The sequence below is a fragment of the Neocloeon triangulifer genome, unplaced genomic scaffold (genome assembly GCF_031216515.1).
Source record: "Neocloeon triangulifer isolate White Clay Creek 2 clone unplaced genomic scaffold, ASM3121651v1 ptg000014l, whole genome shotgun sequence".
NCBI classification, from domain to species: domain Eukaryota; kingdom Metazoa; phylum Arthropoda; class Insecta; order Ephemeroptera; family Baetidae; genus Neocloeon; species Neocloeon triangulifer.
In genome coordinates, this window is record NW_026775556.1 from 12,680,323 (window position 1) to 12,707,190 (window position 26,868).

Sequence of the window (26,868 nt, forward strand, 5' to 3'; positions counted from 1 at the left end):
CCGGCCGGCGACGCGATAAGATACAAAGCAGCGAGGTGAGGCGCAATGCTGGGCACGTGTTGTTGAGGAATGCGACTCCTGCTCTTGAATATTGATGATCCGAACCGGCTCCAAGCATAATTCTACCGGGACCAAATTAACCCCGTCCGAGCTGCGATGAGATTCGCTGCACGGAATATAAATAATAATTCACCTCGCTCTCTAATCAACTCTTGATCCTGACAATTAAAATTTGAGTTATACCGCCCGGAAAAAAAGAGATCCGTGCGAGCGGAAAAGAAGAGGTGGAGAGTTGACTTTGAAATGGTAATGAGGCCATTTATAACCCGACTCTTGTAATAACTTTTATTTTATTGAATTGAAAGCGGCGCGAGAAGGAAAGAGATTTTCCTGCCGTGGAAGAGAAGAGGAAAAGAACCTCGTTTGTTGCCGCGGCGGAGAATTTAAAGAGTCATTATTTTTGTATTCACTCTCTCGTGTAAGGTCGGAGCCCTCCGCTTTGTTTGGAACTTTGGAGAGCGCGTTGAGTTTGATTAAAACAATCAATCACACCTTCTCCCCAAGCGTGTTCGACGAGTCGTCTTAACAAGTTTGTGGCTTATTTTATCTCGTTTTTCTCCCCGAAAGACAACAAATTCCTCTTCCAATCGAATTCTTCCACTTGAACCAAAAAGTTTTCGGCGAGATGACCGTCACAATTATTGTCCTTTTTAAACCAAAAATAGGGGATAGCAGGGCAAAGTGTTGAAAACGCATTGCTGCTTAAATTTATGTAAAAAATTAAAAAAAAAAAAAAAATATTATACATTGTTGGCTGTTTAGTTCATGTATAAAACCGTTTTAATAAGGAAACCTCAATTGTTCCATTATTTTAATAATTAATTAAAACTAAATTCATGAATATTTTTAAATGGTTATCTGTATGATTATCTTAATTCTAAATAGCACACGATAGATCATTAGATTCTTGTACTATTTTTTTCATTTAAATACGTCGATTTTCATTTAAATAATTCTGAGTAATTCAAATGAAAAATGAAATAGATAATTATTTGGTGATATGAATTTAAAATAAATTTTAATCAAAGGGGTTCTGACTGAGTAGTTTATTGATTAAAGAAAGCAATATTATCTTGCTCTACATTTTTAGGCTGCAATATTGCGCAGGGAATTATTTTTTTCAAAAAATATTTTATTCAAAATATATAAATTATTTTTAGGAAAATTTAAAATTTATTAACATAACATAAAGGGTAGTGCCAGTTAAATTTATTTTTCCTAGTCAGTCTGGATCATGAAACGCTACAACAAAGGATAATTAATTTCTCTGAAAAAATTAACTCGTCTTGATTTTCCTCCTCACTCGAGAGAGACATGCACATTTGTGTAATCCGCTTGAGGAATAACAAATTAGCAAATTAACCGCCGCTTGATCCATTACCACTGAGTCCTAATAGCAGAATCCCCACTGCGTCGGCCTAGAATTTGTATCAAAGCAAAAGGCAGCCAGTCAGAATGGTTTCGATGCAATTGTGCGCGACGCGTATTGATTACAATTGCTGGGCAGGCAGCAAGGCGAAAGGTAGCATAAAGGCCGAGATTGATAATGGTTACGTGGGGTTAATTGTCTTCGGGTGGAAATCATAGGCGTGCGTGTTCCCCACTGGGATGACAGCTGATATATCGGCAGCAGCGGCCGGCAGTACATAAAGAACGACCCGGCACCTCCTACGCAGTTAATTCGGTCCGTTTAATGTTATTAAGCCCCACGGCGGTGTCGGATAAAAAAAGTGGTGAAAAGAAAATGATCACATTTCACGTCTTTAAAATATACATATGCAAACCGGCTTGGGCAAATAAAACACGTGGCTCTGCCGGAAAAATTATACAAGGAGCCACGAAGTTCAAGGAGGAGCGCGGCAAGGTAGGCAACACGCAACGCTTAACACGCGAAATTCTTTGTTGAGGATAGGAATAGATTTATCCCGTCTGAAGACTGACGAGGAAAAAATACATTACACCAGCTTTATGTTAAAGACAGAAACACAATTTAAAAATTTAAAAACTATTTTAGAAGAAGTTAAAAATAATAAATACTAATTTAACGATGAAAGTAAATATTTCATTTTTTAATTTTATAACATATTTTTAAATTGATTAGTTTTATTTTTCTAATAAAGCGTTAATTTATGCAGCAATTTATTTTGATATAATGAATAAATATTAATTATGGTATAAAATATTTCTTTTGATTTTGAATTTAAGTTGAAATAAATTGTAAATAACTACTATCCAATTATCATAACACGTTTAAATAAGTTGTAACAATCGTACATATTTTTCCTCAGACAAAGGCAATGTGCATTAATAATAAGTGATTTAGATTAAATGAAAAAGAAAAATTAATCAAATTTAATATTTAATACAATTAGACATAAATAACTGAAAATATTCAATGATTAAAAAAAAACCCTGGCCATCAATTCGACTTTGAATGGCAACACGCAGACGTGCTCGCAATGAGTGTTTTCCGTTTTGCAAACAACAGCACTGAATTGTGTGAGAAGTTAAGGCAGCACACCTCGCTTTTCCAGCCATTCACTTCTCAAACTGTGCATGCCGTCGTTGAAGGGGGCGAACGACGTTTGCATGAGACATGAAATAAGTTTCGATTATGGACGTTTTTCACAGAAGTATCAAAATGGCACCGCGCCTCTCTCGCTCTTTCAGTCCCGCACGGAAGCGACCGAATCAAATGCCAATAAATCAAAGCAAAACGAGACCTTAAATTCCACGACTGCTTCTGTCGCCCTCCGTCACAACAAAAAGGGCCACTTTATCTCGCACGCTACCCCTTTAATTCAGATGGGAATAGGCGAAATTCTGCCTGGTGCTTGCGTTTTGTCCCAACACACACACACGCACATAACCAGCCGAGGCTCTAATTTTACTACCGTCGGTGTAAATCATTTTGGTTGCGCGCAAATCGTGGACTGATAGTATCACTGTAGATTGCAGGAAGATTTTTGATTATGTTGAAATAGGTGGATTTTTTAAGAAACAGAATAAATGAGCAAATTGTATGTTAAATAAGGGTAGAATTATTATTTATCCTCCTTAATTAAAATCTGTAGTTTACAGTAAGCTCAAAAATTGAAGATTCATTGTGTGTTGCAGAGAAATTAATAATTTATTCTTCGTCCAGATACTGTGAAGTAACACAAGTTTTACATCAAACAATACATAATTATCAAATTGACAATAAACTGAAAATTTAAATTTAATAACTAAAAATATTTAAATGCATTATACTGAAATGAGGACCACAAAAACGTTGTATTATTTGAGATGTATAGAGAAAAAGAAAAAATATTATCTTGGTCATCTAAATCATCTAAGTGATTTAAATTTTTTCCATCTGCTTTAAAAGAGATAAATTATTTTAGGCTCAAGATAAATTGTTTTGATGCAGGGCAGAATTGCCTTGTAAAAGAATTCATCTAAAATTAAATGAAATGAAGTAATTAATATTTTTTAATTCAATCAGCGTTTTTTATCAGTAAACAAACAAATTTTATATTTTTCCTGCAATTTACCTAATAAAATGCTAATTAATTAATTAGTTACAAACACTCATTCTACAATTCAGATCTAATTTGAAAACAAAATTGCTTAAATTTTGTAAATTTTAATGAATATTGGCGTTTTTTAAAAAAAAAGTGTGCAACACACATCCATGTAAATTGGCTCTTTGCGCGGAACCACAGCGTTAAAACGGTGCACATTTAATTTTTGGCGGCTCAAGTTGTGCGGCACTATAAAGCACACAGGGATTTATTTGGTGCTCGGCGGTGGCGGGCCCGGGCGAAAAGTTGGCGAATTCGGAGCCCCGGCGCAGCAAATGGACACACGACATTAGAGGTATGATCCCAAAGGAGCGGAAGTAATTTGAATACGTTTGTTTACGGCCACCACAAACTGCGTCCGGGGAATTGTCAACTAGCAGCGAGAGAGAGCCATGCCAAAAGTAGTAGTCCTGCTGGCGTGTGCGGTGCTCCCAGCACTTTTAATATCCTGCGGCACCCTTGCTGCCGCCGGGCGGTGCTCTCTCGCACATAAACATCGCAAATCGATTGCAACTTACCACTACAAAGGCAGAAAGGAGAATTTATCAACATCACCAGTCGCTGCATGCTGGGGAAATTCACCATTAAGATATTTCGACTCAATTCACATGCAAATCAAATCGCTGAGGAAACGAGTGGCAAATAAAATGTGTTCTAACATTCCTCACTTGCTAACGTCAGCAGTAATTTTTGCAAGACTTCAAAATTTTGACTTTTCGGGCTAACAAGATTTTTATTGTAATTAATAAACATTTAATTAGTATATTACGTTGCGTGCCTTTGGAAAAATTATTTCCTCTAAATGATTAAAGGTGAATAATTAGAGGGTGAAAGATAAACTCAAATGTTGTAAAAAAAATTATAATTTTAAATTAAGATTTTTATATTTCAATTTATCAATTTGAATTATATCATAATTAATGTAAAACTGTAACAAAAAAAATTGGAAAAATGTAAAAAAAAAAATTATATTAGATTTTAGAAGGGCACTGGCCTGACCCTAGTAAAAAAAAGATTCAAAATGTAAAAATAAAACTTTTAAAAATTTTAATTTGGTAATTTAATTTTAAAAAATTTAAAAACATCATTTTTATTTATATGTTCAGTAGGAAGGGAGTTTGGCGTGCGCCAATTAACTTTTTAATTTCTCACACGACACGGCATGCGGTTTCTTGATGAGTGGCGTTTGCGTCAGACAGCAGCAGTATAACGTGCGCGTTTGGTTTTGCTGCCGGGGGTGGATTGTGTGTGTGTGCAGGTGATCATCCCCCTTGCGTTTGACTCACCCTAGCCCCGTCCTGACGGCTCTTTCTGGCTGTTTCTGCTCTGTGGTCAGCGGCACACATATACACGCAGAAACAAATTATTTCCGAATGCACGCATCACAAAAGCGGCGCCTGTTTTAATTACAAATGAAACGGCGCGGGTGCAAGTATCACGCTTGGCTGGAGAGCGAGCCGGCAAATAAATATGTACACACAAACGCGGCCTTTTACGCTCTTTGCAAGCAAAACGTTATTAAAAATTGTTGGGAGTGCGATTCGCTGATGAGGCAATTATGCAAAACGCATAATATATTGAAATTCCTTTGGTTTTGCTGCATTTCAATTTTGCAAGAATTTCCACTTTGTTATAAAAATAATTAAAAATTGCATAATTCAATTTTAAACTCAAGTACATCCAAAAAGTAATGTTAATCAATGTAAGCAACTAAGATCTATACAACAATTTATCTATCAAATTCTCTGCAGTTTTTTTTTTTACTTCAGCGACATGATATTCAATAAGACTAAGATTTTTATTAAATTTGTATTATTTAAAAAATAATATTTATTCATTTGTTTAAATTTAAAGATTTTAGAGATTAATAAAATAATCACTGAATAAAAAGAAAAGAAATTGAAAGCATTTTCTTTGAAAGCCGCATTAAAATTTTGAAGCAATTTGATGTAATAGAATCGGTCATAAATAAAAAGGAAGAGTCAAAAAAATTGCATTATATTGTGAATTTATGTGCTTTCGTTTTCAGCTGTTTATATAATATAAATTATCTGGACCCCAGCTAAATTCGTTCCTATTAAATATCAGTGGAGCATGTCCAATTTCGCTGGCTTGCGCAAAAAAAGAAGCGAAACCGCGCAACGACGTCTGCCAGTACACGCGCATTTACATAATAATTCCACATTTTTTCATCAAACCGCCCCGATTCCCACAGCACAACAGCTTTCCGACTGGCCGCGGACGTTTATTGGAAAAATGCCGCAGCCAACTGCAAGCGAAAGTTGGCACGGGCCGCAAATAAATAAAGCGTTGCGCAATGTTTAAGATTTTCCAAGACATTGAGTTTCGACCGAGCGCGTGCCAATAATCCTCAAATAATGCACGCCCGGCGCGGAGGGTTGAAATGCAACGCGTGTGGGCAGACAAATAATGCAATCTCCAATTGCCACCCCTCGAGTGGGTCCGCGATTGTGTGATTATTGACAAAAAAGGAATCGGATTTATTGGCTATCGACAAAGTCCACGTTGCCCGGATTTTGTGACAAGAAATTGCGTCTGCTTATCTAAAGCCCCTGTTTGGAGAAAATAAATACTAGATTTGCAACTGTAAAAAATGTGAGTCACAACATTCAGGGTTAAATAAGGATTCTTTACACGAGATGATTTCCGGTTTTGATTAATTTAGAAGTTTGTGGGTGGAAGATGACAAATTTGACGTCGCTCTGACCTCCGACCTTCTTCTCAGGAGGTCAGCTTTTAAGTGGCTCCAAACGAAGCCGACTGATATGAGGTCACATTTGTGTGGGGCCATATGGCAGCTGTCATTAAAATCTATCTCCAGGCTGTCTATTTCACATGATAAAGCGGTGCCTCGCCTCGAAAGCCAAAACACTGACTTTTCCCAAGCGTCATTCCGGATTTGAATTATTTCCACTCCATCAGTTCTAATTTTTTTCTGCTCCCCATCACCGTGAAGTAGAGGGAAATTGATTCAAAATTATCTGTCAATTTTTTACATAAAAAATATCACACTTGTTTCACTTAAAATTATCTGGTTGAAGTCTGGTAAAAAAAATTAACTTTGTGAACTCTGCGAAAGAATTATAGTTTATGAAAGTTTTCAGTCATTTTCATTTTAATTAATGTAAGATGTAGAAATTGAAATTCGTTTCAACAAACCAAAATTTAGCTTTCCATTTATAAAAATTGAATTAAATTTCAGCACTTTGTGATCCTGAAATAGAAAAATATCGCTAAACAAATCATACTTTTGTTTAAATTGTAATATTGAAGTCTAATTAGTTGTTTGAAGTCGATAATTAAATATATTAAAATTGGTAAGGATGTTTTTTTTCCTTTTAAATTCTTTATATTTAGACTATTTTTAGAAAAAGAATTTGATCATCATTGAGTAAAATCAAAGGGAAATTTTAGCTCATTTCACCTGTGGAAACCTTACAGATGCAAACGGAGGCGCAGATCGTAAGTGACAATCCAACAATAGACCCTTGACGCTTGGGTAACAAGATCGCATCCAGGCAAGACGTGTGTCTGTCTGTGTTTGCCATCGAGTTGGGAATGCAGATCAGCTGCACATGCACGCGGCGGATGGCTGCATCTTCAATTACGGCACCTCAGCCGGCTGTCGTTTAATCATTCGCTCTCGCGGTGTCCTCTCTTTGAACCGCGCCTAACAAGCGTGTGTATTAAAGCTGGCTGCATTTTGTTTGCTCTTATCTCGTGCGCGCCTCTCTGTGTGTGACACACCGGTGGGCCCTGCTCGGTGGAAAATAAAACCAGTTGGAACAGAGACAGACAACTTACTTTTTTATATAATATGGAACAATGACACAAGCACGGAGAGAAAGAGAAATTCCTAGTGCCGGTCTTTCTCTCCATCGCTACAATGAAAACTCATTCCATTCCCATCCCTTTTTGTTCTCTCCTTTTATTTTTAAAGACTAGTCGCCGGAAAAACTTTTGGTGGCTGAACTTTTCTAGCTGTAGCAGCATCGAGAGCCAGAGTCGTGTTGTCTCTTCCTGCTTGTACCATGAGCTTCCTCTCTGCAAAGCGTCCCTGTGTACGCAGCGGTAATTATTTGTCACGTTCCCCTATCTGATTTTTAATGGAAAGAATAGTATCCACCGTAATAAATAAATAATAGACACAAAGATCTAAGTTAAAAATTTGGATAATTCATTCTCACTTCATGAAAATTAATTTCAAATGGTTGTGATTCAATCGCAAATAGTTTTTATTGTTTATTACCTATATAATGCCGTAGTGCAGTGAATATAATTGTCAGAGTTAATTGTAAACATCAACAAAAATTGAAATAACTACAGATTGAATATCATTGTAGATTTTCTACTTCTGAAATTAAAGAAAAAAATTTCAATAGTTTGAAATTTTGAATAGTTTGAAAAAATAAAATATGGTTATGTTTTGTTTAATAATAGTTTTCAATTTAGTTTTAAAACTAAAATGTATTTTGTTGATAGAAAAATTTATAATGATTGATTTTAATTTTTTTATTTTTTTTTTTTATAAAATTTGGTTGCTGCCCGAGGTTCAATAGTGCAGTTGAAATAACTGTTACTTGTAATTTTAATTACGATAAAATTAAATTCAATAACAAATATTAGAATATTATTGACCATTGAGTAAAATTTAAGTTAAAAGAGAACAAAAATCTGACGATTAGTTTTGTCTTGAGAACGGATGGTGTGTATGTAAATATGAAGGCACAAAATAATAAATAAAAAAATGTAAGCAAAAAGTATTAAGAATTTATTTTTTTAATTTTCATGACTGAAGGATAATTATATGGCTTTTGTACTTGAGTATAATTTAATTTTCCAATAACTAGGGTTTGAAGCTTTTTTGCACACTGTTCCACGAAATACATCTCGTTTCAGTTCAGAACAGAAAGTGAAAATAAATGTGTAAATACACATAAACGACCATTCAGAATGATCACAGAAGCGTGTACTTTTTAATTGGTCAACTCAAAAACAGACGGCCGCGCCTCATGTATATTTCGCAAACGCACACACACCGGGGCTTTTGAGAGTGGCAGCGAGCCGAAAATACCGGCGCTTTTGGTAATTTGGCCAAACTTTCGCAGAGCCACGGTGGCTAAATTCAATTTCTGACTCTCACAGGCAAAGGCCCAAAAACGCTCTTGCCTTGAATTGGGAGTTTTTTGCGCTGTCACCAGTGCCTGGTAGATGCGAAAAAAGTAAATTGCCGAGGCTACAAAATGCTGGTGGCCGCGGTGAGCGTTTAAGGAGGCGGTGCAGCCTGCCGAGCCGTCGTCGTCATCAAGTAATGTCTCTGGTGATGACACACGCAGAAAGAGAGGCCTCGAATGTATGGAAAAAATAACAAGCGCACGCCTTCGCAGATTTCAAGCTGCAAAGGAAAAAGAGTGTGTGTGAGAGAAGAAAAAGCTTCCTCTCTCATTCTCCGCTCGTTTTTGCTGCGGCTCCACCGTCAGCCCGTGCCAGCTCTTTTCTCCACTTTATATATTGTCTCACTTAATTCTCATTTCATCAATTTTATGCTTCGTTGTAATCTATCAAAAGCACGCTCGGGCCAAAAGAAGAGAAAGGCCTTGCATATTTAACGTAAAACGCACCCAGCGCTGCTTCTTGAATTTCCCTTGAAAATGTATTTAAAACAATTCTTTACTATTTATATTCAAATAGAAAAAGGAATTAATTTAATTAATTTCTTTTATCTTGTTTTTTTTTAGGTATCTAATAATTTTTAGATAAATACTTGTGATGTAAATAATTTAAGTGCTATTGATATGAATTGTTTGCAATAATAAAAAAGATTTAAAAAAACCTTTGTTTTCAAATGGATATTTTGAATAATAGTCCGTTTTAGGAGAGAAAAATCACTTTTTTTAATCTCAGAAAAGTCTAGAGCTTAGATTTGTCAAACTGTTGACCAAGATCAAAGCCAGAGACTCTTTAGCACCAACGTCTCAATTTACACCATTAGGCCGAGCTCACGTGAGTGACCACGGCCGGCCGGCAGTATAATTATCTTGTGCCCTTCAAAGGTCCCTCCGAGTTGGAAAATCTCGCATTTCAGACGCTGAGGGTCTTGAATATTAGGGTGAACGGTCTCAGGACAATATTATTATTGTCATTTTGAGGAGCGGAGGCGCAAAAATGGCCTCTCTCGTCATTCGAAGAGGCGCCCTTTTGCGGCCGAGAAAGGAAATCCAGAGCGGGCACAAAAGTTGGCTGCCGAGCGACCCCCTCGGGCGTACACGGGTGACCAATTAACTAACTACAGGCCCCACCAACATATTGCTGAATCAGGGCCTTGTGATGATTGAAAATAGTTAGTGCGACCGGTCGGTCTCTCTGTGGCGCTCTCATTCAAGCGTCGCTTGTCTCTCTCTCTCTCTCTTTCCGAGCCGCCTCCCGCTCATTTTAATCAAAAGTTTCCTCAGAGTCAGCTGAAACTTTTGATCCCTCGCTCTCTGCCGTCATTATAAAATGAAAAAAGGCCCGCCGGAAGAAAAGAGAAGAAGAAAAGCGGCACAAAAGATTCGCCGTGGTCGGCGAATCGGTCGTTCTTTATGCAATGCGCGTCGCAACCGCGTCACGCGGGTTGCATAGACTGGACATTTCGCCAACGGCAGCACGTCGTCGACCAGTTAGCACGTGATCTTCTCTGCATTGACACACTGACTTTCACTAGAGCCTCCTTTTCACGTGCATTCTTTGTGAAAAAAGCAAAACTTTCAATAGATAGAAATAAAGAATTTTTTAAATGTATCTAGACAATATTGTATTGAATCTTTGTGTAAATTTTAACAAAGAAAAGCCAACGATTTCAAATAGAAATATCAATTGCCAAAACAAGTTTTGAAATAAGAAGTGATAAAAATTAATATTGTTGATGTTTAAATAATAATATCAATAAAATTTCAACCCAATTGAATAAAAATGTGATGAAAATTTTCAGCTCAAACTATTATTATTTCTTTACTTAAAAAAAAAAGAAACTTTCATAGAATTATTTCAAAATCTAGTGTAACATAATCTGAAAATTGACTTAACTATATTACGCCAAAATTTTAATTTAAATGTTTGCATATTTTTGTAGTGTACATACTCTAGCTTTTAGTATAATATTTATTGCAAAAATAAAATAGGAATAACCATAAAAAAATTAAGGAAACATCAAATTTAAATATTACAAAAAATTTTGGTATCATTAAATTTTCCTCACTAAAAATTTCCTGATACACAAGTTTTATTTCATGATTTCGTGAAAATAAATTTTCATAGTTAAAGGCACTGAAATAAAATATTGCAAATAAAAAGTATTAAGAACAGCTTTCAATAAAATGTTTTGTATGAAAAGACTTGGAAATTTGAAATATGTTCTGACACGAGCCCCTAGAGCAGAATTGATTGACGTCACAAGAAATCTTCTTCTGACAAAAGCCCTTAATCCGAACGATGTGATAGTCAGACTAGAAAATGATGTGCCAAACTGTCTGATTGTGGTGTCTGACTACCTTCTTAATTAGCAGGAAAGCTCGCGAGGCCTCTCGTTGTAAATGTGGCGTGATTATGCAAAGCAAAGAAGCTTTCAAGACAGTTTTTATTGCTCCCACGGCAATGCAAATCAACCGTCAGTGCAGCGATATCTCTTTTGTATAAGCTCCTTACTTCCTTCGAGAGCAGCGCATCGGCATGATGAGCGCAAAAACTAATTCATATTCAGAGCTCATAATATCGCCATGTCGATTGGCAGCTGATTAAGTTTAATTCGCTGCAGCTGCAGAGGCTGTGCGGATTTATATATGGAGGACCTTGTAATTTCCCTTCCAGCAGACGCATTAATTGGAGACGGCTGGAGTTTCACAACTGCAGTCTTCCTTGTCGTAATATTTTCCTTGATAGTAGAGCAGAGAAGAGGCAATTTGCATTTATTCATTTTCAAAGGAAAATATTGAAAGCTGAAATAAAATAATTTGAATTTATATCATAAAAAATATTTTAGCAGAATTAATAGAAAATATGGGGACCCGTTTTTATGGGAAAATATTATTGTATCGCTTTCGGAAGTTCCAATGACTAAAATCATCCACCCTAAGCAATTTTCTGTGCGAATTCTCGCTGCTCACTCTTCGCGTCAGAAGAAAAGCGGGGGCGCAAAGAATGATGAGCGAAGCGGCAAGAATTTTGGTTCATCAGCATTAAATGCAAAAAACAAGTTCCGTGATTATATTTTATGGGAAAACTTAGCGCACGCTCGTCCTTTTTTCCTCCTCCTCCCTCTTCGCGCGAGTCAAAAAGATTGGTACGCGAGTACATCATCCATACAAGAAAAAGAGAGAGAGAGAAACGCTGTGCACATTTATTTATCCTCCCTCGCCCTTTCCCTTGATGAATCTCCATCCTGCTTCATGGTCCACATGACTGCTCCCTCTGGCTGCTCCTTGGAATAATCCAATAATAATCAGCAATATGATTTAGTGATCCGGTCGCACAGACGAGGGTTCAAGGAGCTAAGAGAGCTTTTATTAATTACTACGGGCTTCCCTTTTTTGGCGGAACTTGTAATTTTTTCTTACTTCAAAGAGGGAGACTGGTGCGCGTCCATTGTGAGCTGAGAGGATACTGAAATTGAATGAACTTTCACATCACTTGCGCTCCTCTGAATTCTGTAATTCACTTCAAAAAGAGCGTTTTTGTCCTCAATTTGCATTCAAGCTCTGTTCCAATGAACATAATTTATTAATTGTAGCTTTTTTCTTTTTCAAAGTTAGTAAAATATACGAAATATACTTAAATAATAAAGTTAATTCAGAAGAAAGCCTTTGAAGAATGAGTTGCAAAAATGTAAATATTTGCTACCATGGGATTATAATTAACCGCAGTATATAAATATTCACGGTAAAATGTAATTGAAGTGAAAAGATTTTGAATTTGAATCATTTTTAGTAATTTAAATACCTCTTGTTGGCATATAAATTGTTTTGAACAATAGAATGTTAATAATGAATTTGTAAAACAATGTGGAGAAATAAACGATAAAAATAAATGGATATAAAATTAACAAAGTAGTGTTTGTAAAATATTCAAATAATGAAATGAATAGAAAAGCAACGGATACAATCGTATATATGTTGGCATTACTAGACACTATGATCGCTGCACACTAGATCTCTGTTTATTTAAATAATTTATAAATTGGTTATACGTAATGCCATTAATGTTTTGCTTAAAGTACCATACTTTTTAAATAAATTATTAAAAAAATAACATAATACAATTATAAAACTCTATGATATTTTATTGTAAAAGAAATATAAAAATTTAATGTATTGTTATAATTGTGTTAAAAATAATTATAAATGTTTTTATTTTTTTAATTTTTTTTAACTAAATTTTTTTACAACACCTCTTGGTAGAAAGATTTGTAATATCATAAAGCATTTTATCTCCCCAACTTTAGTTCTGACATTATATGATTTTATTATATTGATTTAAAAATTATGATGATAAAATTAAAAAAACAACGGAAAGTAAGGAATTGCTTGCTCACAATGCTTACAACAAGGAAAGTGCATTTGACAATTTGGTCGCAGTGAAAAGGAGGCAAGCAGCGTGTGCAGCAATATTATTACCATTTTAACGAGCGGCGTCCGGCACCTCAGGTATAATTACAGGAAAAACAGCGCGCGCCGAGATGAGATTGCCTCTCGGGTGTAATGCGTGCGGCATCTCGGCAGATGACATTGCCTTCTTAATGGTCACGGACGGCTATTGGATCCGAGTGTTGCCCGGCCGTAATCAGTAATGGAATGGGCGGAAAAATGGCCTCGCAGCCTCGTGACTGACGTGCCGAACCGGCCAACGTGCAATTATCGAGGGGACACGCGGGACACGCCGGATTAGCTGCTGCTTTGGCACCTGCCGGTGTAAAAAGAGGCGCGAGTGGGTGCGCAAAAAGTGCCTGGTTTGTATTTATTTTTTGCACCGAGTTTTGTTTATCAATTTGCAAAACGACCGTTGGATTGAGATGAATGCTGACGGTGAAAACTTTCGACGTGGAGAACTTTTTCCGATGTAATTATTTCCTCGTAGATTGAGGAATAAATCACTCTCTGCGGAGAAGCAGGATAATTTAATATCTTTCCTCTGCGAGGCGAGAGACATTATTCGCGAAAAAGTGCTGCGTGTGGTGATTTTTTTATGGAGTGCAGAGAGAGAAAGAGACGAACTCATGCAAATCGCTCTTTTTTGCGCAAGCGTTTTTGAAACCCCTCCGAGGCTTAACTTTTTGCTGAATCGGAAAAATGCGCGGGAAAGAAACTTAATTAAAAAGTGCATTAGGATTGAGAATCCGCCACTGGAGTGAGTTTAGAAACGATAATTTCCGACCGGCGGCTTTTCCGCGTAAACAAATTATCTTGATGGATATGTTTCCCTCTCTTCTTCCCCCAGCAGCGCTTGCAGAGAACGCGGCCGGCGCTTCTTCTTCATCATCAGAGATGAAAAGTTGCAGCTTCTAGCCGTAATATGGTTCACCAATATTTGACCTGCACTTATGTTATACGAGTCGAGCCAGCCAACCGTCAGACAGTGGTTTTTCTTGCATCGACGGGCGAATGAACGAGCCAGCGAGTGCTCCACCGCCGACTTGTTTCACCATTTCTGAAGCACCGCTCGATGCCTCACTCTCTTCTCGCAAACTCTTGCTTCTTCTCCTCCACTTTCATGATAGCGTTCCCGATGGAATATAACTATTGTGTGTGATATTTTTTGCTTGACAACTATTTATCTCGTAATTTTTTTGTATAAAAAAAAAAATGTTTTCCGATAGATATTGAAAAGTTTAGAAAGGTATCTAAATGAAAGAGATTGAACATCAAGCTGATTAGATTCAATTCAAACATCAAAGTTGATTGTTGATTTGATAGTTTTGCTTAAGCTTTTACTGACAATAATCAATAATTTAAATTGATTTTACAAAAAAGTGAATTATTTACATATATTTAATTTTAGGTGTATTAAATTTCAAATATACAATTTTGAGAATTAAAATTTAGTCCTTAAAAATGTTGATGTGAAGTTGTATGACAATGAATAGTTGTGTTTAATGAATCATACCCATGATCCCATCATACCCTTAAGTTAATTTCAACATGACGTTGAATTTAAAATAATTATATTTGGATACTTAATATTATGCGGTATTTTTTCAACAACGTATTGGCTTCAAATTACTAATTAATTTACTATCATTTTGTATTGTTGACGACTTATTTGAACGACAGTTTTTGAAATCTGGATTGTACATTGATTTTAAATCACAGAATAATTTTGCTCAAAATCTTAGTGGTACAAATTTTGTTACATAATATTTGACGGTACGAATACAAAGAAAAATAATCTGTAGATCTTTGAACACCTAAAATCAGTAGTGAAATTAGTTAACAGTAATAATTGTTTCCAGAGAGTATTAATTGTTTATTTAAATTTTTGGCTCAAAATGAGATTTTGTTTAATTTTTATTCTTCAGTTAATGGTTATAGCCTTAAGAGATGAATTATTTCATTATAATTGGTGTTTGTGCTTAGGTAGAGTCTCAAAAATATACCCTGCCGACGTTTTAGCCAATAAACAATAAGGATAATCTCTATAGTAAATCTCTGATAGTTAAGATAAACTCTCTGCTAATGGGACAAATTTTACTAGAGATTTTATCTTTAATGAATTGCGAAGAGTAATCAATATAAATAAAAATGTAGAAAAAATAATGAAAAATTAATGGAATTTACCCCTATCAATAGTTCAATAATTAGGAAACACAAAATTATAAATTTATATTTTTGGTTTATCTAATATAAACAGCGATAAATAGAGAGCATTTATCCGTAACATGTCTAAATTTAAATTAGCTGCCAAAAATGTGATTAAAAATATAAAAAATAAATAATTTATAATAAGATAAAGAATTAAATGCTGATTTAAATATTTTATTTAAAAATATGAGAAAATATTGTTCTTTTAATAATTTGATTACAATATTAATAAGTACTGTGGTTTTAAATTTTAAGCTTGCGCAAAATGAAAAATGTGAGCATGTTCCACTCTAAACATAACTCACCAACCGCAAAGAATCAGGCAAAATAGCAACGTTATGGTAAAGGTGAACGCAAAAATATCAGCAATAAAAAGATTAAAAATTTGGCTGCTTCGCGGCTGGAGAATTGTTCGTTTCACCCTCTGGGGAGTTGTAATGCAATTTTAAGCCACAAAGTAGCGCGCGGATGGCTAATTATAATATGGCACAGGCGCGCGCGTTTTCCGTCCAAAAAGTTGCTCCGTTTGTTCTGCCGTTGCTTGTTTTGCCTGCTTTATTATTATTATTTTCGCTAGCGAGAGAGAGAGAGCGAGCGACATTGAAATGCAAAACTTTGTTGTGCTCCGCGCGTAATAAACAAAAGCCTAATGACACGCAGCAGGGATAATGAGGAGGCGAGCGGCAGAAAAAGAGATTTGGTGCCGCCGCCGACGAGGAGAAAAGCGGCAGGTGAGAATTATTAATGATAAAGAGAGGAAAAGAGCGTTGCGCAAATTATTCTAGCTCGTCTTGAATTTCACTTCGGCTCTTGTTACTCCGGCTGGGTTAAAGGCTAATTATTGTTGTTAACGGTACATAACGTAATTTTAGGCACGCTTAAAATAATGTTTCAAGGTATAATTATGTTATTTATATTAGATAGAAGGATGAAATTTTTTTTTGACGTTACTTATATTATGTAAAATAATTGATTGTTTAAATTCAATTGCAAAAAAGTATTTCAAAAGTTCTCATATGCACCATCAAGAAATTTATGTATAAATAATTTTCAAGACAAAGAACTTACATTAGTTTATAATAATAATCTTCAAAGTAATTTTTCATTTCAACAAATTATAATTTAATGTTAAATCTACGCTTAACAATACATTTCTTACATTATTAATTTAGAATCTAAAACCAATAATTTTGAATTAATTAATTATTTAAAAAAAGGATTATATCAGTGGATGAAAAAATGTTATGTTTCTAAAAAAAATTAACGTTATTCAACTTTAAAATTTGATATTCAGCGGACAACAAATAAAATGTGGCTATAGATTTCAATTCACTTCTTGTTTTTGTTTTCTTTTGACTTCAATATTGAAGTGCTAACTCAACTTTATCCCGCATTATAAAATCGTCAGGATTTCTTAAATATTATGAAAATCACCAGACATTAGAACTGTAGGATGTAAAAGCAAAAAAAAAAAAAAAAATTAATAGTAATATTATAACAATTTTCATCCATTTGAAAATCAATATTCAAATGATGATAGGAGTTGATTTTACTATATAAAAAGATATTAAATGTCACTTTCAATTCCAGAATGAACTGAATTAATGAGAAATTCAAATCCACGAATCGGCACTCATAATGATTAAAGGCGGAAAAATACATAATTGAACTTTGTACTCACCGTGATGAGCGTGTGTTCTAGAGGCCGTGTTGCGATATGTCGATCTTTCCATGGTGCTGCCGTTCACCTGGAGCAAAAGATTCAATTCCCAAATTAATTTTTGTGCCCGACGTGCAAAGTGGAAAGAAAATAACAGGCGCGAAAATCACTTTTGTCGCGTCTCGAGGGCACGCCTATGGCGTTTGACAAATTTGGCCAATTCGAGCTTCGACGCAATGAACGGAGCAAACTCTCTTTTAACACTGGCTGAAAAGCTCTCTGCAGAGATCATTAAAGAAAATCAATGGGGCGTCGATTTTAAGACAATACCAGTCGCGCTGCTGCTGATCGTGAAAAGCGGAGAGGTTATCAAAAATCTGTCACATGAACAGGTGAGGCAGCTTTTCCATTACGTTTGCCGAGCGCAGACAGAACGCCGGCAAAAACGTCATGTTGACATTTTCCTATTGACAAGAGTAATATTGCTCTCGGCTCAAATGTGGACCTGCGAGAAAAAGAGAAGAGTCTTCCAGGTTGCCAGAATGGATGGGAAATGAAGAAAATCCATTATTCAGCTTCAACAGGAGTTTCATTTTTTTAAACATGAAATTAATAATTATTTGTTATCAGCTTTTTTAATGTGCCATTTCTTGGGTATATAAAATTTACATTAGGGAGTTCAATTTTTCCCCATTGTTTTGTCACCCACTTATTTTTCGCATGATACTTCATGACAGGCTGGCGCAAAACTGGGTTGATAAATGAAACGCGCCAATAAATTTGTGTGCTACCTTCTCATGCCTGGCGCCGAGCGTGATGAAAAAATAAGCCACAAAACATTTCAACAAAGGATATTTTCGTGTAGTAAATTTATCAAAAAAAGTGGCGCAGCAGCCTTTTTTTCCTCTTTTTATCTGCACGCTCTGCTTTCTTCCTCTGCCGTGCTTTTATCCGGCACTTTTATTGTGCTGGCCGCAAACAGGCGGCAGGTAAAATTGTTTGTTATCTCGTTCTTTATGCAAGCCATTTTCTCTTTCATAATTTAGTTACTCCGCCTGATAAGCGTGCGCGGCCCATTCTTTAATTTCCCATCCCCCATGGCGTTATTTGCGGTGGCTTGCAAATTTTGGTTTGCTTTAAAGTGAAACAGAATAACAAAAAAAGGCAGATTATTTTCAGCAACTGATTTATTTTTTTTAATTTGAAAAATAATGCTTTCACAAAGTTTTTTCCGAATTTGTGGTGCAAAATTTTGCCTAAATAAAAGTATTTTGATGTGTGAGCAGCACTTTGGATTAGAACCAACTAGTCAAAAAATACGACTCGCAATAAAATGGATGGAGTTTTGAATCTAAACTAAAACATAATCCACGCAGGCTGGAGCTGGAAATTCGGGGCCACATTAATTATTTGCGAGTCCAAACTCCCGGAAAGTTCATTTTGCGAGGAGATTGCCGCAGCTCAGAGCGGGGTGATTATGATTTTTTTCCGCAGCAGCCAGCACGCAAATTGATATTCCCATTTTTCGCAAATGCTTCATCCCTCTGCATGAAAGGGGAGGATTTTGCAGACCGCAGGGGTCAGTCACAAGGGGCCGTAAGAGGCTTAAAATGCGCGCGTCCAGCAGCAAGAACAAAGACTGCGAGCTGCTCTCGCCGCGCTGGAACGGCCCGGGACTAATCCGACGGCTGGCTTGTCATTTCGCCGCATGATAAAATATATTTTATCGTTCTCTGCCTCACATCGCAGCTCAACCGGGCAGTGAAAAATAGTTGAATTCTCCTTCTTAAGCAGCCATCAAAACAATTTAAATATTAACAGATTCAGTACATGATGCAAACATGACAGAGACGTTATGAGCAACTAAGTCAGTCTTTACAAACAAATTAATCACACCTAGATGAACACAAATTTTAATTTATTTTTATTTTATGCGTGAATGAACAACAAATACACGGGGAGTCCCAATTCTCAATATAATTTTCTATAATTTATAAATGTAATTAAAATAAATTAAATAAAATATTTTTTTACAAAATAAAAAAAAAACATATTTTCATAGTAATAAAAGCGAACATAAAAAATATGTAGGGAAAAATATAAAATTAATGTTTTGCACTAAAGATTTATATTCAAAATATAGCTTTAAGTTATTAATTAAAAAAATTAATACAATTCAAATTAAATTGAATATTGTCAGTCGAGAAAAGTAAAAAACTTTTTACTTTTTAACACTTCCCTAGACAGGAACAAAAAAGCATTTTATCTGTCCTGCATTTTCATCTGTCCCCTATAATTATGTTATGATCGCCCAACTCCTAGTTTTGTCTTTGATTGGGCTGCTCTATCTCTCGAACAAGGAAAACAGACGGACTTTTTTCTATCTCTGTTATTTCTGCCGTCGGCGCGCGTACTGTGTTGTTATTTCTGCGTCCTCAGGTCGTATTTTTTTCAGTTTCATCAACATCACGCTCCTTCGTGGGCTAATTAGATGCTTAGAGAGACGGAGGCGCTCGTCAGGTCGGGTAATCAGGACTCCATCTACGCCGTGATACCTGCGTTCACCCAGTAGATAAGTGAGCGATAAGGGTCGGTCTCGGTCTTTCTTCTGCTATTTACGAGCGAGGCAGGTGTTAAAACGCCCTATTAATAGGTAGCCAGGTAATGACAGGCCGTGCTAGGAAAATGAAAGAGCGAACGGGAATTCAGTGTGCGCGTCTTTAATAACTCATTCGGAACGCCCTGTGTCAAATATATTGAGCATCCGAAGCAGCTTATTTATTATAGTTAAATAATTTACCAAACTGCTTTAGATTAGAGATTGTACAAGGTCAATCTAATCACAGCAGCACAGGAAATTTTTTTTCTTTTTAAATAAAACTAATTATAAACTTACATTTGATTTTATTATTTTAATAAGGGGGAATCCTGAAAGTTCAATATTATACAACCGAAGTTTGGCTCAAATTTTGTAAGAAAGTCACCGCCAAACCGAATGGCCAAGTTGGTTCTGCGTGGAACCACTTTCGCCTACTCACTCACTCTCATCCTCTCTCTCTGCTGTGGGAACCACAACAAAGGGAATCTCCTCTCAAAAGTTAAACTCCGCTTGCAGAGCGTAATTAATTTCCCATGTATTATTATTACTATTGCATTTGAGACCCCCTGAAATTGGAACCTTTTGTTAGTCGGCCTGGGAGAATGAAAGCTTGAATAATAATAATGATCGTGGACCTGGGTGGAGAGATTGGGACCAGAGGATAAGTAGATATAGAATGTATAGAAGGGTGGATCAAATGACCACATTTATTGATTGAAAACGATTAAATAATGCACATAACATTAAATTTTTCTCACAGCTTTAGTATTAAAAGTTGATTTTTTGCAAAATATTTGTTAAAATTGAAAAGCATCAAATGCTTTTTTTATTCTCAGAAGAATGCTATTTATTGAAACCAATTTAATGGTCAAATAATTATGTAAGTATTTATATTTTATAACTTTTCAACTTAAGACTGAGGTTTTCCAAGATATAATTATTTTTAAATTTTTATAAGATTATGATCAGTCGCATTGAAATAAATAATTTAAATTGATTATAACATTATTTAAAATAAAATATTCAACTGCCTTTACGTTCGTTATTGCAAATCCTGTTGTAATAAAACCTATGTATATCAATTCTAAAATTTAGAAAATAAAATAAGATTTAATCTTCAAATAAACAGAAATAAAGCACGTAATGAAAATATTAAGTTTATTAAGCTTTTAATTTTATAATATTAGTTTAATTTTTATTCTAGACAACACACCATATCAAATTGATTTTGTGTGAGCGAAACATCTCGCGTGCAAATGCCAGCAAGAATGCGTGTGAGCAGCGACATCGAAATTAAAGTGCACGTTTGTCTGTAATTGATGGCCACGCTGGCATTTCGATTTGAAGCGGTGTTGATGAAAGCGCTGGAGAGAACAAAACGCACGTCTCAGACGAAAGGAGCGGTAAAAAACAACAAATCGGAAATTAGACCGGCTCTACGAGGAGGGAGGAAAAACAATGAATCGTGCAGCACAATGCGAGACATCAGAGATTTGGTGAGTGAAAAATGAAGCGTGCAAAATTGAAACAAATTACACGAGGGGACGGGAAAAGGCGTCGGAAAGGAAAAAAGGCGAGCGCAATTGAGATTTTAATTGTGACTTACTGCACGACTGACTAATTCAAACGATAATTTACAATCGCTGCACCCCCGCATTTCTTTGCCACCCCCTTTCCTTTCCGTGAAAAACTCAATTAATCGGCGCAAGAAAAAATTGTGCCTGGTGTGACACGTGAAAAATTCGCAGACGGGGATAATTTGTATTTATTAATAATAATTCCACTGCAGCAGCGCAATAATTTGAGAGATTAAACGGGCAAAGAGTGTGCGGCAGCTGCACTAGCGCCGGCCCTATTTGTCATTCAGCCGGAATGAGAAATGATTCGGGAGCGGCTGCTGCTAATAAATGGCGGCTTGTCATGAAATATACAAATATATCCAACACACACATGCAACGCCCAAAGCCACTCTTTGCCCCGCGGCACTCGATGAACCAGCGACCAAATTGAATCAATCGAAATCTATTGGAAGGCAGCCGCGGATGTTTTGAATAATAAATGCTGCGCCGCTGATAACTGACAAAACGGCTGGCCAACATTAATAATGCACCACCATTCGTCACTACACAGATTTCCTCTTCTATCTGGAACGAATAATGGGCATTTCCCACAAAGTCGATGTAAATTTTGCTGATATTCCCTTCTCCTAATTGTAAATTTTAGGTTCTCTTCACCCGATGAAGCTCATAATTCATTCATTTGATAAATACAGTATAAAAATGAAATTAAAACAATAGAAATAAACATTTTTTTTGTAACTTTCAATTTCATTAGACATAATTGCATTGGAATTTAATAATGTAAGTTCCAAAGATCACTCGAAATATTCAATATCTAATTGCTTTCATACAGATACATAGAGCATTTTGGATTTCAAGAGATTTTATTTTATTTACAAATTTACAATAAAAAAGCAATTTATTTTTTAACGTTACTAATTTTTTGATCACATAATTCTTATGAAAGATTTTAAATAATATGGGAAAAAATAAATAATTAAATTTTTTAAATTAACCAATAATTTAGAAAAGAAATAAATAAATAATTTAAAATTATTTAATAAAGTATGATTGTTTAAAAAATTGGATTAACGTTATACAAATTAGCAATATTGTTAAATAATTTTCAAAATTGTAAGTTTATACAATTACAAATATTGACACTTAGATCATTCTTTCGTAGATCAAGCGAGTTCATTTGAGTTCGCAGCACACGCTGGCCACAGAGAGCAATTCCAGTGCACCTGTCTGAACAATCTCCCGAAGGCCAATAAGTCAAAAGAGCAGCTCGGCCTGAGATTTAATTTAAGAAACCCTCCCCGTCGACACCTTTGGCAGGCGCCTTTTTGAGAGAAAAAGTGAAGCCTGGTGTCGGCGCCCACGTCTGTCTGTCTCTGGATGGATGAAAAAGATCCGTAAACGCTCGGTGCAGCCGGGCAAAGACCGGACACCTTGAATGGCCCGGCGGCGGCAGCGCATGTGAGGCCCCGCCGAGTAGATTAATGGTGGTGTCAGGTGAGAATGACACTTCACTGCAGTCCAGTGATTTGCAACATCTGCCCGATTGAAATTTATCACGGGGCCGCCAGAATGGAGCGCTGCGCAAAATATTGCAGCTGCTGATTCGACGTGTTGTGCACCATTTGTGGAATTTTGCCATTTTTCATTTGCTTCAAAGTGTAAATAAAAATAAAGATCTACAATTATGACAGGTTAAAATAATATAAAGGAACAGAAAATTAATTTTTTTACCCCCAATTACATTTAAATATTTAAAAATAAAAATTATAATTTCTTCAAGTTTCTCCAGATTTTTTTTACAGAACTATTGGCTGTTTTACTCGCAATTTAATTTAATTCCTGAGAATATAGAAGAGCATAATAATCCGCAGAATTAATCGAGTTAGCCGCGAGGACTTCTGTCAGTGATGTTTTCTTTCGCCTGAAGCCATGCAACCCTTTTTCCTCCATTCGCAACAAAAGAACGCGCACCGGGTGCGAAAAAGATTCACGCGAGGTTCGCCGGCAGGCACGGGCAGGTCGGTGGATAAAAGAGCGAGTTTGTTCCTTTGAATGTGGTTACATCTCTGAAAAAGAACATCAAGTTGATGATGATGGATGTCAGAGAGGCAGGTTGCCTAATGTATGCGAGCTCTTCTTTCACGAGAAAGATCCCCCGCTCGTCTCTTTTGCGCGTGTTTCACCCTTTTTGCGATGACAAACTCGCAAAGAATGAGTTTTGCTTGCCAAATCGAAATAAAAAATAAATTCGCGGTCGCGACGCGAGCACGCGCTCGCATCGTTTTTTCTGCTCCGCGACCAGCCAAATAGCTTTTGGTTAAGTGAGCGTGAGGCATGTTGGCAGATTAAGTTTACACACAAACAGCAAATGCCTCGTCATTTCTTTTTCTCTAAATGCACGATTCCTATTCGAATAAGTTGTCGCTGCTTTCCTACATCAGCCATATTATTAATATTGCATTTTTTAAACATAATTTCATTCTCTGATAGTTATTTTGGTTATTTTTGCTAAATAACTTTTTTATCTCTGGCTCGCAAACTGTGAAGTATGCAAAATTTGAAAAAAAAAAATTTAATTATTAAGCTAATATTAGGTAGAACTATGATCGTAATGAATAATTCTGAAGATAAGAAAATAATTTTCATTCTCTAGAGATAGACATTTGTTAATGAATGCATTAAGCATAAATACTTTGAACATACTATGAAATTAAAAATTAACATATATTAATTATACCATTTTGAGTTTTGCTGCCGTTGAAGGAGAATTATTGTAGCAATGTAAAATGCTATACTTTGAACATTCTGCACACTCTAAAAAAAATTCAAATAAAATTACACTTGTCACAAGGCCTTAACAATGTTTTTAGTAAAAGTAAATAAATCACATGAAAATATTGATGTATTTTAATTTTGTAAAATTTAAATTAAAAGTGGACTGAATTGCAAAGCAGCTCTTCAGTCCAAACCTTTCTCGAATTAAAAAATTGTTGTTTTTATGTTCAATTTTTTTTCAGTTAAAATATTATGATTCTTATTTTGCATAATGCTCAAAAACGCATTAAAATTCAATAGCTGAATGCCTGGCTTGCTCCAGGACAGAGAATCAGCAAAAAGCACCTAGCTTGGGTACGGCTGCACATAATTAAACCGGAAAATATCAAGGGGCGCGTTGTTTGTGTGGTGGTCTGTGGGGTGCGTGCGTTTGCTATGCGATCAAGCATTAAAGGCCGCGCGCCTTATTTAATTCTCTTTGAAGAAAATTAATGTGCGGCGGCCACGTTGTCCGAGCATCTTGCATACTTCGCAGGCAATTATTCAGCGCAAATGACCGCTGCAAAATGAACGGCGCGGTGCGGCGGCGCTATTTACGACACGGGCTGAATTTCTCTCTCTCGTGCTTGGTCCGACCGTTTAATCCGGCAGTTAATTCCAAGGTGCACTCAGCCAATAAATTAATCCGCTCGGTGCACTTTTTGCATCCGATCGGTTAATTGCCGCCGAGCGGCAACACAAAGGGATCAATTAGCTGTGAAACGCGCGCGCGAGTTCAAAGAGGGAGAAAGAGAGGATTCGCGCTACACGCGCTTTCAAAATTAGCCGAGTATTCGCGGCGTGCAGCATTCCGAGCGCGGCAAAAATAGAATGACACATTGTTTTTCGGCCTCTGCGGTATTTGGATAATAGACCGGCGATGACTAATATCTGGCAACGGTCAGCGGTCACCACGCCGCGAACAACACCGAAATTATGAATGCCAAAACCATGAGCGAATGAGTCGTGTGCCCACAGCACGCTTATATTGGCTGAATCGAATTTTTGTTTTTCAAATTCGTAGCGACGGAACACAAGGATTAAAGAATGACACCAAAGTTTTACAAATAATTTTGATTAACAAAGAAAAAAAAATCATTTTTGTTAAAGCATTAAGGAAGCTAAAAATAATTTTAAAAACCATTGGTATTTTTCCTTTTTTTTTTTAAATTTTTTTTAGTTTGCTACCTGCATGGGGCAAAGGTGTCTAGTGTTAATAATTAAATAAATGAAAAAAATATTTGATTTATGATCCAAAATTTTGGTTTTTCAGTTAATTTAAATAAAAAGTTTTTATTCTACTTATCCACAACCCACAACAAATAAAGTTTGTTGAGAAAAAGTAAATTAATATAAGATTTAATAAAATTGAAATATAATTTTTTTCTGTTCAGAGCTATGCAACCTGCTCGCCAGGAGAGTGCGGCGATTTACATAATTTCCAGGCGTTGACAAAAATAATTTTTAAGTGAAAAATGTTTTTTGCCTTTCACACACAATCAACCAAAAAACAAACCGCAAAAAGTGGTGTGGCGTGAAGGGTGCGTGCATATTATCCGCTTGTGCGATCATAAACAGGCGACCAAGTACGTGCGAAAGTGCGTGTTTGCCCATTTTTTCCTTTCCAATCGCCGCTGAAAATGTAGCGTATATTTTGCCGGCTGTTTACGCTGTTTTTGCCGCCGGACGGAATATGCAAATTGGAAATTATTGCGGCGCGCGCAGTACTCCGCCCTAGCACAATTGCTAATTAACAATTAAAGCCACCGCCGCTGATGGAGGAGCGCTTCGTCAGCATTTGTTTGCTGAAAAGCAGAGATGCTCCCACAAAACACACAAACCATGAGCGGCGTTCCCTCGATGAAATTTGATGCACATGTGATACAAAAATTCAAACTTGATGCTAAAAGGCTAGCAAGTTTTTATATTTTGTTTGTATCTTTGTATTAAGGACGATGTAAAAGTAATAATTTAATTATCTCTAAATTTGTTGTAAATTGTTGTCTACTAATTGAAATTTTAGGACTGACCTTAAAAATTAAAATTTTAAATTCATTTCATTCAAATAGTTTTGATAAAATAAAAATTATATATTATTAATATAATTGCATAATAAATAATGAAGTTTCATTTATAAAGATTGAACAAAAAATTAATGTATTCGTAACATAAAATCTTATTTTTATAGGTCAATTGGTTTTAATGTATATTTTTATGTTATCATGTAATTTTTTTAAACCTAATACTAATTTAAATGTTTACTTTTTTGTGAGGGCTAAAATTTTTTTCATAAATAATAACGATTGTTTAATCATGTTGGTAGTCGTCTGTCTAGATTTCACACACTGCTGTATCTTGATGGCTTGTAAATGCACCGTTGCATTTAAAACAAATCATTCCAAAGGGCAATATTATTATGGCAACTCTCAGTAGTTGTCGGTTAGCAAATGTCGATGTTCATTAGCACATTTTCACCAGTTCAGGCACAATAATACGAAATTAATCAGAAACCTCAAAAGTGGCGTCGTCGGCATGGCGCGAGCAGTTGTTGGTCGTAAATCAACGAGCAAGTGTCGGTTGTTGAAACTAATTTGCGCTGTGCACCTACTCATAAATAAATTCGCCACCCGAACAACAACAATATAATCATTGGGAGCGCGCGTGCTGTGTGTGTTTTCACAGGAGCGGCAGCCGGTGGTGTGCTGTGTTTATTATCAAAACCGCAGCGAGCAATGAGCGT

The 26,868-nt window shown here is 36.0% G+C and overlaps 1 protein-coding gene across 3 annotated transcripts in view; it reads right to left on the reverse strand.

The window, feature by feature from the left end:
• LOC132200776 (teneurin-m) overlaps positions 1–26,868 on the reverse strand; it is a 254,189-nt gene that overhangs the window by 165,319 nt on the left and 62,002 nt on the right. For all 3 annotated transcript variants that reach the window (XM_059626482.1, XM_059626481.1, XM_059626484.1), the window contains exon 5: positions 17,157–17,223. In XM_059626482.1, coding sequence (XP_059482465.1) covers positions 17,157–17,223 — 67 coding nt within the window. The remainder of the gene's footprint in view (positions 1–17,156; positions 17,224–26,868) is intronic.